At 41.7% G+C, this 16,368-nt stretch overlaps 1 protein-coding gene across 3 annotated transcripts in view; it reads left to right on the top strand.

The window, feature by feature from the left end:
* The first annotated feature begins 231 nt into the window (after nt 1-231).
* grm1a (glutamate receptor, metabotropic 1a) overlaps nt 232-16,368 on the top strand; it is a 55,841-nt gene continuing 39,704 nt past the window's right edge. For all 3 annotated transcript variants that reach the window (XM_041804712.1, XM_041804711.1, XM_041804713.1), the window contains exons 1-3: nt 232-324; nt 1,100-1,949; nt 10,736-10,985. In XM_041804712.1, coding sequence (XP_041660646.1) covers nt 1,220-1,949; nt 10,736-10,985 — 980 coding nt within the window. In that variant the 5' untranslated portion in view covers nt 232-324; nt 1,100-1,219. The remainder of the gene's footprint in view (nt 325-1,099; nt 1,950-10,735; nt 10,986-16,368) is intronic.

Below are 16,368 nucleotides of genomic sequence, written 5' to 3'. Positions count from 1 at the left end.
GGTACATCTATCCTGCACAGATACCGGACGCGAACGCTCCTTTAGTGTAATTCTCCATGATGTTTTATTCAACCTGACAGAAAATGTCGATACCATTTCCCTTCATTTAAGCTCATTCTGTCTTAAAGGTCATTATTTAACATTTTTGGCCTATTGTATTAAAGGCGATGAGAGGGATCTACATGTTCACGACTCTAGTGGAGTGAGAGAGAGAAAGAGGGGGGAGAGAGAGCGAGAGAGAGAGAGAGAGACTCAAGTGATTCAGCCGAGGACCACGCGCCACAGAAGACGGACAAAGGCACGCGACATGTCTCAAGGATTCAGGTAAGTTTTGATGCATTGGGCACAGCTTTAAACGTGGATTGACGTGAAGAAAAGGACAGAACAGATTTATAAATGGTGTTGCAGGGTGCTGAAACAGACCATTCATGCAAGTGTGACATGCTGAATCAGTTCGTGTATGAAATGTATAATTACTATTATGGTTATAATCAGGTTTTAACCAATGTACTTCATGTTGCATGACAGATAAGAGGCAGACAATAGGCTACATGGTGCATTTAAGGCATACGCAGCCTCGGGTGTCATCTTTATGTAGAATTCCTATGAGGGACGACGATGGAGGTATTGTAGTTTCTGTGCTTTAATGAAAGAATCGCTGACTGAAAGGGGAAATAATATATGAGTGAGAAGAGAATGAGACCAGGAAACATTCCCAAACACGTCCTTGTGATGTGTTTGGAAAGCGCGCTGTCCATGGTGCTGAAATCTGCTCGTGTTCTCAAAGAAGATCAGTACATCCAGCCTCTTATAGCCTCTGTTTGTGATCAAAATGATTGTTTATGGCGGTTTTAGAGTACAAGATTGCTCCATGCAGAGCTGACCACCTGTACAATCACCATATAGAGCTCACTGGTCAGACAGGTGTGGGCTAGTGCCTTGCTCAAAGGCAGCTCAGTGGTAGAAAAGAGTGTGCGGACTGCTGCTAGCTGTAGGAATGTAGATCAGGGCGTTGATGCAAATGAGCATGCGTGTTAAAGTCAACTCTTCCTACATAAACCTAAAGCACATCTGCTCTCGTTTCTGTGCCATTCTTCAGGTGCACGCGGATGTGCCCCGGGTCTCGTACTCACACACCATGGTCGCTGGGATAAGCATGGATGTACTGACACACAACAGATAGTATGCCCATGCCCGCGCAGTTGGCACGGCTCAAGCGATGTGGCACAACATGGCACGCGTAAAGATGGGTATCTTCGCTCTCCTGTGTCTCCCCACCTTCTTCTTCCGCGTCCTCGTGCTCTCCCACAGCAGCGCCTTGTACGAGAGGGCGGCTGTTCCACGCGCCGCGTCCCGCTCCGTGGCCCGCATGGACGGAGACGTGATCATCGGCGCGCTTTTCTCCGTGCACCACCAACCGTCCGCGGAGAAGGTGGCAGAGCGAAAGTGCGGGGACGTCCGCGAGCAGTACGGCATCCAGAGGGTGGAGGCCATGTTTCACACCTTGGACCGGATCAACGCGGACCCTAATCTGCTCCCTAACATCAGCCTAGGTTGTGAGATCCGGGACTCCTGCTGGCACTCGTCTGTGGCTCTGGAGCAGAGCATCGAGTTTATCCGGGACTCCCTCATCTCAATCAGGGATGATAAAGACGGGTCCAAGTGGTGCATTGACGGAACCCCGTCCCACCAGCCTCCACCGTCTAAGAAACCTATCGCTGGAGTCATCGGACCCGGATCCAGCTCTGTGGCCATCCAGGTGCAGAACCTGCTGCAGCTCTTTAACATCCCACAGATCGCCTACTCAGCTACCAGCATCGACCTGAGCGACAAAACTCTGTTCAAGTACTTCCTGAGGGTGGTGCCCTCTGACACCCTGCAGGCCCGGGCCATGCTGGACATCGTTAAGCGCTACAACTGGACCTACGTGTCTGCGGTGCACACTGAGGGTGAGACCCCTTCACTCACCTATGTACCTGGAACACCTCCATCATGTGCACGAGCCATAATGTCTGTTTGTCACCTCTCATTGTGCTGTTTTATCACCCATGGCTCCACCAGTATCCATAATGCCCATATATAAACATCTACATGGTTCTAGACTTGTCTTTAAGCAGAGATGTTCTGTGCAACCTGCAAATTTCAGTATGAAAAAACCCAAACGAAACGAGCACAAACAATCTAAAAGGGTGTTTTGGAATCTTAACGCTTAAGTCCAACAAATGTCTCTTTTTAATGATGTGATGTCAAAGAAAAGTAGTCCCATGTCTGCTGGGACTACTTCCCTGCTCTCTGACTGCCAGGGTTTTTGCAGCAGGTTGTTGTGTAATAAATCTCCATTAGGGTTTTTATGCAGTTGTCTGGAGTTGAGTGTTATGTGGACATTACTGAAAGCATCAGCCTCCCACACATCCTATGCATCACGCGGCTGTTTTGTGTGCACTTTGGCATGGGCTCTAAGTAGAGGGTATACGGCATAAACAATAGGTGATATGTACTGCCCTTTTCCCCCCTCCTTGCTGCTTTTATTCTTATTATAGCACCCAGCCTCGCTTAAGTGATCACCTCTTGAACCTTTACATATGTTGTCATGTCACATCTGCAAATTCAAATGGATTATACTGGGGCTGAAGACCCACATGTAATAGCCTGTCATTCTGAAGTAGGTGGAGGGAGTCACTTCCAAGCTAAAATGGAAAGTTTGGAGTGCTTTGGTGTTAAATCCCTGAATAACATCGGCTGACACAAATTGCCTTCAGTTTAGCTTGCTCAACTGTGAGAGATATGCTTACCTGTTTATTAATCAAAACTAGAAAGTCTAATTAAAGTGTTTCATTTCTGAGTGTAGTCCTAAAACATGTCAACAGTGTTGCCATCAAAACTGCAAGCAATTTGATATGTGCACAACAACAAAGTATGCCCTATCTACCTTACTATGATTAATGTAATCCCCCCCCTCACTCTCTCATCCCTTACCATTTTCTTTTTTAAGTGGCGGAAATGGGCTTCCATAGTTTTCATTTTGTCAACTAAACTAAAACAGGGAGATTTCAGGGCTGCTGGCAGGCCGTCCCATCCTCTCCACTCCCATTTTCTGTAGGTAGTCTCTGGTAAACCCTGTTCTGTGGGGCGAGTGGTGTCATCTTGGAGTTTGGTCCCAGACTGTGAACATATGGGATTGCCACTGGTTGCAGAATCTCATCTTGATATTGCTCTTCATTGAGATTGCTTCCAATGATGATGAGGGAGATGCCACCCCCAAGGGGAATGGAGAGTCAATATCAACAGCTGAATAATCTAATTTATTTGGCATTGGCAGAGGAGATATGACACATTTTCATGGGCACAACCACTTGAGTCAAAGTATAGATACTCCTAGTCACATTTTACTCCAGTATAGGTGAAAGTAGTTCAATCAAAGTATGGGAGTGCTTGCTTTAAAAAAAATACTTCAGTATTGAAAGTGGTGTTTGAAAAAATCTCAAAATGCATTTTACAAAGACCACATCGCTGTACATTTTGTTATGTTAGGTTTTGTTAATGGCTGGTTTAGCAATTAAGTGGACTTCTCACAGGTGGCAGCATAACCTGATGAAAGTACAAAATCCTCTCAGTGAGCAGCGAACTCCAACTAAATTGTATAATTATTAAAAGGCTGAAAAGAATTATGCTGATTCAACATCCTAAATATTGCCAGAACACTGACTCAGTTTAACACATCATACTGTAACATGATGTTGCCTTGTTACTTTGACAAACTAACTTTTGTCCTGCTGGTTTGATCATTTATTTAAACATTAGATTCTTGTTTTTAAACTAAAGATTCATAGATCATCAGCTTTCTATTTGTGACTTTATCAGGTGAGAAATTCTCGGTTTGCTCTACCATGGCCATCATTAGCATTGAACTACCTCGTCAGAGTCGTTTGTTCTGTGTTTGCTCTAAGCTCTGGACAAGTAGACAGACCACATGAGCACAGTTTATCATCTCGTTAATCAGAATGTGGACAAAAGGTCATCAGCTGACATCAGAGAAAAAATTGTGAGTAACGAGAGTGTCTAAATGTAGTGGAGTAAAAAGTACCATATTTGCCTGTCAAATGTAGTGAGTAAAAAGTCTCCCAAAAAATTACTCAAGTAAAGTACATTTACTCAAAAACTGGACCTTAGTAAATGAACTTTCTTACTGTCCACTAGTGGGTGCAACCCACATACTCAGCTCTGCTGCTCATCCCACAAATGCATGTTCTGCACAAATGTGGCACCATTTAAAGTGGAATAAACAGGCTTTCCAATTAGATGTATTGCCAAAAAGCATTGTGACGAGAAAGAAATAATCCACCAAACACAAATTGCCTTATTTTTTGTGCTAAGTTTAGTTAGGTTAGCAAGAGTGCACACAATAATTCAGAATTTGTTCGCTCAACTATTCAAGGTTTTTTTTTTTTTTTTTTACAGTGTATGGCGTTATAATTTTTTATTCTTATTATGAAGAAACTACTTACATCTGTACACTTATTTTGACACTTGAGCAACTCAGCTCTTGGAAATTCTCTGTTTAAAGGGCCATGTGCCCCTAGCAGCTGATCCTACCCCTCTACTCCAACAAGAATTGGGACATCCTACAGCTAGATGTGAATTTGCCATACATAGGAGTGGGGCTTAGTAGTAGGGGAGAGGGGCAAGCTGAAATTGAGTTAAAGCTAAAGTCAGGAACTTTCTGTTTGCCCTGTAGACAAAGCTTATTATCCCTTTGCTGATTTTGCCCTGTACATGTGTAAGTAGAGTTTTTAAAATCATTCTTTCATATATCAGTCAGATATACCGCTAATAAAGAGCCTTTGCCATGCAGGGTGGTGTTACTTGTCTGACATCTTACCCACTGAGGTGTTTTCAGGTATTAAAAGTAACTATACAGAAATGATCTGCTCTATTGGCCATAAAGACATATCAGTAATGGTTTTCATTCCCTAACCAGCTGGAAACTCCTGGGTGATTTTCATGTGGACATACTGAACTAAATCCTTGGGTAAGTGAGAGTAATGAGAGGCAATGATGTCTGATATGACAGAAACTCCAGCATTGTTAATGTTCATATCACAGTGTGCCCACTTTTCTTTTGGAAACTCTTTTGCTAGTTTTCAGCTGGATAGCACAGCACAGCGTAAAGACATTAAGTGTGGTTATGTGCAGCCACAAGGTGTGTAATTCCCAGAGTGTAAAAGTAAGTGGGTAGGCTGTGGTGATTTCTGTGGTAGTGTAATTCTGAGAAACTTTAAAAGCAAAGAAGAAGCCAAATGACCTTCAACCAGTTAATCCTTGAGTCAAAGTGGGCATCTGTGCACAGTAAGAAGAATATCCCTCAAAGCATTCTTTGAATAATGTTCTTGAAATATGTTCATGACAAGCAAGGATGGAACATTAGACTGAGGCAAGGCAAGTCTATTTGTTTGAGTCTGAGTCCATGACAACGCCCAGCTTTCTGGCCTGGTCAGTGGTTTTCGACTGTGATGACTGGAGCGGCATGCTGAATTTAACAACTACCTCTCTTTTTCTCTTTTTAACTGAAGAAAATTATAGCACATTCCCTCATTAATTTGTCCATTGCATTTACTCAGTGCTTGTACGAGGCCATGGCCACCTGTAGACATTGAAATGTAGAGCTATGTGTCATCTGCATAGTTGTGGTAAGTGGAAGCATGTCAATGTTAAACAGAAGAAGCTCCAGAATAGAGCTTTGGAGGACTCCACATGTAATTTCTGTCTGCTCAGAAATTAAAGTTACCTATTGACACAAAATAGTCCCTGTCCTTCAAGTTGAATGCAAACTAATCTAGTACTGTGCCAGAAAGTGTCGGAGCTAATGAGCGCTAGTGGACCAATCTTTGTCCAGGCAGGTGTTCTGCCCGGAAGGTAAACAGTTTTGACCGCTGAAGAAGCCGGTATGGATGAATTATTTATCATGAATTATTACACTGTGACCAAATGACCTTAACCTTTAACATATGACACACAAGATCTAATAAGTCAACCCTTGAATCATAATTCACAGGGGGTTAGAATTACCTCTGATAATGTTTGATGTCAGTGTTTGATGCGATGCATTCTCTGAGTAAGTGAGACAACTCGTGTTAAACATAAACTTCTATCGTTTTTAACCGTTTTCATGCTGTTCATGCTGTGGATATTAGTCTTCACTCATAGTTTTTGATTTTTACGCATCAAAAACAGCCCTCTGCACCCTCATCAGCTGTTGAAGACTAATTACTGAATGTTGAGCGACACACATTGAATTGTAAATTGTGTTAAGCATGAAATGTATGGCTAAATAATACCAATATAAGATCAGGCACGTGTAAAAGGAGAAAAAGCTGAAGCGCAGTGGGCAAGAACATTTGGACAGTAGAGTTTAAACAAAAAGGAGGTGGATATGTTAAATAAAGCTATTTTGAATATAAGCTTGAATTAACTGAAAGCAAAGCACTTCTAATAACCCAAATTAATCAAACCTTGTTGAAAGTGTCCTAAGCTGTCTCTCTTTTTTATTTTTGGATCATAAAAAGCTGCACAGCTCTTTAAATAACACATTTACCACCCTCTATGACATAGATGCTGATTCACATGGGATTAGGATTACATGTTTGATCTGAAATATGGTAGGTTATTTGCCTTTTTTACAGATGTCCTGTGCGAATATTATAATTTACCTGAGGTCCCTAATGCGGTGTGAATAGAGCCATAGTGGATATATGTGCAAACTTTGGAGATAACCCGTCAAAGAGTTGTTTAAATATTTAGTTTAGAAGCAACAGGTGAAAATTAAACCCAATGAGCTCGACGTTTGACCTCCAAAATTTAACTACTTCACCACTGAGTCAGAGTAGACGTTTGATGAAAGTTTGATTAAAATTCATCAAAGCATTCTCGAGATATCTCATTCACAAGAATTGACAGGTGGATGTAAGTATGTGCACATGGAGGGAAGGACAATCCAAAACCCTTTTAGGGAAAGCATTTATATTCCTGAAGTTAATTCTTTCTGTAACTCTTCATTAAGGTTTCTGCTAAACACAGTCAATGAAGTGCACTCAAATTATGACTGACAGACTACATTACCCAAAGCCCCGCCCACCACTTTCAATAAGGAGCCACGGACTCTCAGGGAGTGTAAAACATCTTTGGAAAGTCTATTATAGTCGGGTGCAGGACAGAAGCTTTTATCAGATAGATGAAGAGAGGGAGTTTGGGAGCTGTAGTATCTGGAGGTAGAACTAGGTGGCGTCAGCTGTCTGACCTTCAATAAACCTGCGGGAGGATCCTCTGGGAGTCCAGTTATAATTTAAGAGTAATGAAAGACAAGTCAGGGGACGGATGGAGCTGATTGCGGACAACATTGCTCACCCAAAAGGCAGCAGTGAGTGATAAGAGAGGGATACTTTCCAAAAATAGTTCAAAGCACACATGTTGAAGGTTTAACCAAAATTAGCCTTGTTTCTCCTTGATTGGAAATCTTTTCACCAGTGATAGGTGCATGAGTTAATATAAGCCCCCGCATTATTTGTCTTATTGAATCACATGAATGTTTGTTATCACGACTGGCTTAAGCTCATGAGTTTTCTCCTCTCCACCACCTCAGACAAGTTATAAATGCTCTCTGTTCCCGTAGCAACAGCTAAGGCTGTGAAAATGCATAAATTACCTGTTTTGATTCTCATCAGTCTCATAGGAATACTCATAGCTGTTTCTCTCTGTGGTCATTGTCAAACGGGCTGTCAACTAATGGCACCACCACCCACCTGTCTGCAGCTTGGATGGAAAGGGTGAAATAATTGGATATCATTATTTCCATTTAGCAGTTGGAGAATGAAATGAGGCAACTGAAAAATATCATCAAAGGACTATTGGAAAAGACACAAATGGGCTCATTGTGAGCCTGAGTAAATGTATTACTGTGATGCCTGTTTCAGTGGTTGTTTCTCTCGCTCTAAAAGGGGCCATTTTTCATCAGCTCCAGGGATGTATCCAGGGCTGGCATGGGATAGAATGGGCCCCCAGAAATATATCTGACAACAGGAACACTTTTAATCATTATTTTTATCTTTTTAATTAGACAACGTAGCAGCTTGTCTAGCTCCTTATGCTCTTTGTAATCAAGTATTCACAGTCTAGTTATAATAATGTAGCTGTACTTATTGTTCTTTTTTAAACCTTGGACCTGTGTATCTTATTCTGTTCCTTTTCATGTGCTTATACTGTATGCTCTTGAATGGCATAACGCTCCTTCAATACTCATATGAAATGAAATTGTGAAAGAGGAAGATTAATTATATTTTTATATCAGTACAAAGGTAATGTAAAGCAATGAAAATATGTATTTAGAATTTATGACACAAAACAATACTGTCTTATTAACAACCAGGACTTATTTCAGCAGTTAATAAATCACTTAAAACACAAAATAAGGCATAAAAATAATGGACAAATTAAGCAGTAATTTCTGCTCGGGTATGTTCCTGGCATTTCCATTGTGGGCAGTGTTTTGCTAGGAAACCTCCAAAGAAGACGAAAGCCTGTATGTGTTGGTATACTTTTGATGTTTCTTGCCCTATAGATTAAAGGCCTTTTACATTTTTCAAACCATCTCATGTGCTTGGACCTGGATTACTTTTGCCAATGTATTTTTGGTCATAAGTTTTCCATCCTTTTAAGAGTGAGAGACCTGGATACTGGTGAGCCAAGGACCTCAACTTCGACACTTCGTAGAAATTGGACGAGCGCTGCCGTATCTCGTCTTCTAAAACCGAATGATGGAGTAAATCTTCTCATTTAATGGAGAAAATACAAGAAAGCGGATTCTGCTTCAGCTCTCACTATCAGTTCTTCAATAATATGAATCATTGAGTAAAAAGGATTCATTTCAATCAATTCCATGTGATCCTTTGAGTTTTTTATTACAAAAACTTGCATATTCCTTGTCTACTTGTATTGCATTACCAAGCAGCCCTGCCTCTGCCAACATGGCAGAGACGCACGAAGAAAACAACGAAGAAGACTTTCAATTCAAGTGATTTCCATTATTGTAAGATGAGATATGGTGGAGCTTGTTCGACTTCCAGTGTGAAGTTGAGGTCCTCAGCTGCATCCAGGTACTCTTGCTTTAATATAGTCAACATCAACAGTCAAACACAATTCATTATTTTTTTTCAAAGATATAATTTTGGCTTTTTATTCATAGAGGAAGACAGTGGATAGAGTCGGGGACAGGTCTACACCTAACCCCCAAAATAAAGCCGTTTGATTAGATTTTTAAACACCAATTCTATTTTGCTTGAAGAAAAAAATTGTCACACATCCCAATTTGTGTGAATGAATGAGACTTTCCTCTTCCCATGGCAGGAAGACTGCGTTTATTCAGTGAAAACTGAGTGTCGGTCCTCCTTTGGTGGACTGACACTCTTTCTCTTACTTGCCCCATCTACGGTAGTATTTGGGACTATCGCTTAATTCTGGGTACAGTCATCTGGAGTGCCCTATAACCTCTGAGTAGCCACAGTGAGAGTGTGGCAGTATTGTTATATTCCAATAATGAAGGTCTGGCTGTGCCCTCATCTATAGCACCACCTGTCTAGGTCAGGGCCAGTCACAGGCAGTGCACTCCACTGGCGAAGACGAACAAAAGCATTCTCACATTTTCGTGGTATGAAACCATCTCTGTGATTTCACCTGTTTCATTTCACATTTCAAGATAAAAGTAGTACATTTTTTGTACAGCTTACATGGAGATATTAATAAAGGCAACACTTCACTTTTTCTAATGTATGGGGTCAACCAAGGAAAAAATAACAAACATGTCATTTTGACCTGAGGACAACAGGAGGGTTAAAAAAGATCTACTTATAGAAAGATTAAAAGTGGTGCAATATGTGCATATGTTCATACATATAACTCAAACCCTGGTGAAGTTGGTGGATACGCCTTGATCCATCAATTTAAGGGAAGACTGGAACGTAGGCCCTTAGGAAGTGGACCGCTCTAAAGAAAATGCACAAAAAATGCTTCATATGTTTACAGAGAAATGCTGTTAACTTCCCTTTAACATGCACACTCAAACCAACACGTGCTCACACTCACACAGACATGTTCAAGCATGCACGAATGATTGGATTGTCTGTGTAATCCAGCTCTCATGCTAAAGAGCTGCAGGCTTTACCAACAATCCCGACTGTGACACATTAGTTGAGGCCGCTGCCGCAGCCTGAAAGAAAATAGAAGATTTAGACTCCAGCAGCTTACTGGAGGCTTTTGATTGAGTTGGTGCTTGTACGGTCAAAACAAGGATCTTCACCCCTGCTTTTGGCTTTGATTGCAATCAGTAGCCAGAAATCTCTCTGTGGCAGTCATTATCAGAGGATCAGTTCAGTCTTTACTCTACATACCAGACGGATGTTGTGTGCCTAGAACAAACCATTGATTGTGCATTGGAGAAATGATTGCATATGTTTGGCAGAGAGTAATACTCCTGCTTCATAATGTCAATGTTTGTGCGGTTAATGGGGCATGTAAACACTGACTGTCACTTTGCATGTTATCCAAGTTCACAAAAAGTGGAAATGCCAAAGAAAATCATTTATCCACACCCATAAGGCTTATTCGCTATTATTAACCACACATCATATGGTAGCATTGGTTTCCCCAACTTATTTCTCACTTTTAACAACTTCTTCTTCATTTTTAGGAAACTACGGTGAGAGTGGCATGGAGGCATTCAAAGAGCTGGCCTCTCAGGAAGGCTTATGCATCGCCCACTCGGACAAAATCTACAGCAATGCGGGGGAGAAGCACTACGATCGCCTTTTGAGGAAACTCCGGGAACGTCTGCCGAAAGCTCGTGTCGTGGTGTGCTTCTGCGAGGGCATGACTGTCCGAGGTCTCCTGATGGCCATGAGGAGACTGGGGGTGTATGGGGAGTTTCTTCTTGTTGGCAGGTATGTACTAAATGTGTGTTTGTGTGTGTTTTAACCTTTAAATGCACAGTCCAGAGCATCCATCTCAATGGCAAGTAATCGGTTAAAAGGCTAGAAGGCTGGGAGATGCGTTGTCTTCCTGATATGCATGTCACCAAGGCAACCAAGAAGAATTAGACCACATACCAATAGCAGTGAATAAAATTGTTCTCCAGCAATGAATAATTGGTATTTCTGTCACAGAGACAAAACCAGAGAAGGAAACAATGCCTGCAGTCCATTCTCTCACATTTTTTTGTGCTCTCTTGTTTGTGTTTTTTCAAGGCAGTCATTTTGCATTTAGAAATCCTGCACACATCCATTTGAAAACCTGAGAACTTTTGTCTTCTTGTCTTGTCCTTATCTTTTGTTTAGTATTTTTTGTGTGGTATGCAGATCTTGAGCAATATGAGCCATGTCTTCAGGAAACATTGAGAGCATGTTGGGAGTAAAAAAACAAGGTAAACAGCTCAATAGGGTAATACAAAGTTCAAGATAAAAAGATGGTTACAGCACTTTTTCATATTAAATGCATTAATGAGTAGAGTAACTGTCACCAGTAATAAATCTGAGGGCTGAGTGATACATGGAATTTAGGAGAGCCAGAATGGAGGACTGTAAATAATACCACCATAGTCTAGAAAATAAAGATCGCTTCAATTATGTTTTTCAGCTGAGCATGGGAAGGTGAAATTTGTTTCTGTAAAGGAATCACATTTTTTTGACGTAGCTTGTTGCCGAGTATATCAATGTGGAATTTAAAAGAGTTTTTGGCCAGAAAACAAGATATTTAAACATAGAGACTCTGTGTCCTGTCAAAGTGGTGCAGTGAAAGTTATGCAGGCGTAAGCTGGCTTCTGGGTTTGGAGAATAACATGCACTTAGATATGTAAAGGGTTACGTTAAACAGAGAATGTACTAGTTGATCAAAGGCTTGTTAGAGGATGGGTAGCAGATATAAGGTTGTTGACATAAATTTATATATATATATATATATATATATATATAACATTCTTTTTCTCAAACAACACACTGTTGTCTCTGGTATGGTTCTGGTTCTGGTTGGTGTGGTATGGTATGCTATGGTATGGTATGCTATGGTATGGTTCTGGTATGGCATGGTATGGAATGGTGAGTGCTGGTACTAGTATTGGTATGGTATGGTATGGTATGGAATGGGATGGGGTGGGATGGATGGTTGTGTATGGTATAGCTTGGTATGGAATAGTGAGATCTGGTATTAGTATTGGTATGGTTCTGGCACTGATGGTATGGTATAGTATGGTATGGTTCTGGCTCTTGTTCTGGTTCTGGTTGGTATGGTATGGTGTGGTATGATATGGTATGGTATTGTAAGGTACGTTTGGTAGGGTATTGTTCTGGTACTGGCACTGGTGTGTTCTGGTATGGTTCTGGTATGGTTTGGTCTGGTATGATTCCTGTTCTGGTACTGGTATTGTATTGTATGGTTTCGAAAGTTATGGTGTGGTTCTGGTATGGTATGGTATGGTATGGTGTGATTCTGGTTCTGGTACTGCTTCCGGTACTGGGGTTGTATGGTATTGCATGGTACGGCACGATTCGATATGATATGGTATCATATATTAAGTTAAAGTTCTTGGATTGGTATGATATGATACGATATAGTAAGGGAGCATTTTGGTAACGGTATAGTAAGATACCATATCATATTGCATCGCCTCACATTGCATCATTCTTCTACCTCCTCTGTGACTTTAAAATCCATCTCTTCCCTCCATTTTTCTTCTCTTCCTCTTTCTATAAATCAGCGATGAGTGACAGTGACTGTCTCCAGCTGTAATCTTAGTCATTGGAAAAAAGGGTGAGCAGAGTTGTCTCACACGCTTCCACAGCAGCACATTACACCATGAAACAGCCCTCAAGGGACGTTCACACTTGTCAGTGAAAGCCACAGAAATCTTGATGCTACTTTTCAGCTCATTCATGTTAGATCATTTCAGAGAGAGGGTGGAGGGGTTTCTGGCATCGGTCTGTAGTGGGGCGGCTGTCAGCTGTATGTCACATGAGGAGGGAATTAATAGGACAGCTAAGGATGGTCAAGGCTTTGGTGGGTATTTGTTGAAGATTTGCTGAACGCTGCATGAGTGCGGCTCAAATCCTGAGACGTCATCTTCTGACAGGAAGATCCAAGAGACTAAACAGGAAAGAAATGTGCATCTCAAGTGCATGTTTGCATTTACCATATGAGATTGTTCAGATTTTGCCTTTGGCCACATAATAAAGTCTGACATTTGGGACACTAGTCAAGCTCAGTTGGTAGGGCAGATGCCTACAGAGACTACAGCCCTTGATGTACCAGCAGCAGGTCCAACTCCAAGCCTCAACCCTTGGATGTACCACACTCTTCTCCCCACATGTGCTGTCTGTCTTCAGGGGGGTGAAGACAGACAGCACAAATTTGTTGGCCTCCACCAGGGATGCCTTTACCTTCAAATCTGTGATTTTTCATGGACAGAATCTCGAGGCACAGTTGAGGGGAGGCTCGGGGACCTCAGAATTTCATTCCTGCTTTTTGCAGATGATATGGTTCCATTGGCTTCTTCTGCCTGGGACCTCCAGCAGGCATTGAAGTGATTTGTTGCTGAGTGCAAAGCGTTCGGGGGTTTCAGGGTCTTGATCATGAGTGAGGGTAGAATGGACCATGAGGTTGACAGGTGGACTGCAGACATTGCCAGACGTTGATCATTGTGGTGAAGAGGGAGCTGAACCAGAAGGCAAAGCTCTCAATTTACCACTCAGTCTTCATTCCAGCCCTCACCAATGGTCATGAACTCTGGGTAATGACGAAAAGAACAAGATCCTGAGTTCAAGTGGTCGAAATGAGATTCCTCTGGAGGGTGGCTGGACTCCAGTGGTGGCTGGATAGGGCGAGGAGCTCAGACATCCAGATGGAGCTCAAATTAGAGCTGCTGCTCCTTTGTGTCAAAAGAGCCAGTTGAGGTGGTTAGGTTTAGGGCCTCCTGGACGCCTTCATGTGGAGGTCTTCTGGGCGCATCCAACTGGGACGAGACCCCAGGGTAGGCCCAAGACTTGCTGGAAGGTTTCAGTGGTAGTTAGGACAAATAAATCCACGTTTAGATAACAATGAACAGATGATAACACATTTTTAACAATACAGTGGTTTTGTTGGATTGTGTATTGTGGGTCAATAAATTTTCCCTCCACAAATTTGTTTGTTTCAATTTAAAAATGATCCTTGCAATCAGATTTTGACCATTGATGTTAAAAAATGACGCATTTCAAGTGTGAAATCTCTTTTCTACTGTAGTGACAATCGTCTTGATAAGATTTTCTGCTGGATTGTGGATTGTCGAATTCTTAATGGATTCACTGATGTCAGAAAAAAATGGGAAACCTTTAAATACTCTTGTTGAACATCTCCATATCTAATGGATACGAGTTAGGATAGCTTGTTGTGTAAAATTAAATCTATCAATGAGTTATGTCATGTTTAATTTCTTATATACACACACAAGAATTGTGCACACACCTTTCTATTAGCATGCACTGAGGGATTTGTTCCTTGTTATCACCATTACTCTTAAAGAAGCCTTCGCTTTATTCTTTGATGTCTCCCAGTGGAGGAGTAAAGAGCAGTCAAGTACTGCTCTTACGTGCCTGTTTATGTTGTATGTGTTATATTCAATGCAAACGTGAATGTTTAAACCCTCAGCAGGGGAAGGCTTTTCTGATGCAGAACCTGCCTTTTAAATTATCCATTATAATGACACTCTGAGGCCGCATTCCTTCTCGTATTCCTCCATTTTCTCTTTCCTACATAGGATGGAAAAGTGGCTCTTTATTTAGCTTTTGTAGAAGTCTCCATGGGCGGAAGAAATGCTTCTGGGTCAGAGCGAGAAGGAGAGGAGGAGATGGAGGGACAGAGAGTGTAAAAGTGTCTGGGCCAGTATAGATGCCAAACCCTTCGAGTGTTTCCAGGCATGTATTAAATGACCGAATGAAACTGGGGGAGAAGTTAGGCTCATCAAAGTGGAGCTTCCTTCTTTAGTCATGTTTTCCACCCCGAAGCATCATTCATGAAGTGTTTGAAGAATATTATTTCACAAGAAACAACGGGCCTCTTTACCATTTTGGATGAATCTTGTCACTCTTTTTGCTTTGCAAGCTCACAACAGGAAGCTTTCATACTGAATATAATGAATATAATGAAGTGTTTTCACTGGCTGGCCAGAAACACAACACAGAAGGCTAATAATAGCCCATGAGTATAAGATGAACATATCAGCTATCTACTGAAAATCACTCACCTACAGTGCTTCAAAAAAGTGTTCACCCCCTTGGATGTTTTATCCTTTTATTGATTTTATAAATCCATCATGGTCAATATAATTAGGCTTTTCCTTTCTTCCTTACAAAACTGCTCAAGCTGTCTCAGGTTTCATGGGAAATGGGTGTGAACAGCCACAACTTCTATTGGGCTGAGGTCTGGGCTATGACTTGGCCACTGCGAGCATTTGCCTTGTGTCCTTTGAACCATCTCTGTGCAGCTTTCACTATATGCTTTGAGTCGTTGTCTTGCTGGAAAATAAATCTTCTAAGTCGTATTTCTGTCGCCGACTAAATAAGAGTGTCCTCCATGACTTTGATATGTTAAGCACATTACCTTTACGAGCCTTCCAGGGCCAGCTGCTGAGAAGCATCCCCACAGCATGATGCTGCCATGCTTCACATTGGGGATGATGTGTTTGTGTCGATGAGCAATGTTTGGTGTTTTTTCTGATGGCCAAAGGGACCAATTTGGACTCATCAGACCAAAGAACTTTCTTCCACTTGACCATAGAGTCTCCCACATGCTTTTTGGTGAACTCCAAAGGAGATTTAATGTGAGCTTTCATCAACAGTGACTTTCTTCTTACAACTGCTGAAAAACCCAGACAACAGCTGTTGTATGCACAGTCTCTCCCATCTCAGCTGCTGAAGCTTTTAACCCATTCAGAGTAGTCATAGGTGTCTTGGTGGTCTCTCTCACTAGTCTCCTTCCTGACAATCCCTCAGTTTGTGAGGACGGCCTGATCTAGGCAGATTTACACATGTGCCATATTTCTTGATGGTGGATTTAACTGAACCCAAGGGGATTTTCAGTGCCTTGAAATTTTTTTTGTATCCATCCTCTGACTTATACTTTTCAATAACCTTTTCTCAGAGTTGCTCTAATTGTTCTTTAGTCTTCATGGTGTAATGGTAAGCAGGAATACTGATTAGCCAGGCCCTGGACCTTCGAGACACAGGTGTCTTTATACTACAGTCATGTGAGACACATTCACTGCACTCAGGTGATCCTCATTTCTCTAATTATGAGACC

The sequence above is a fragment of the Cheilinus undulatus genome, linkage group 14 (genome assembly GCF_018320785.1).
Source record: "Cheilinus undulatus linkage group 14, ASM1832078v1, whole genome shotgun sequence".
NCBI classification, from domain to species: Eukaryota; Metazoa; Chordata; class Actinopteri; order Labriformes; family Labridae; genus Cheilinus; species Cheilinus undulatus.
The sequence above is the reverse complement of the archived record's forward strand: the minus strand, read 5'-3'. Positions and strand labels throughout refer to the sequence as shown.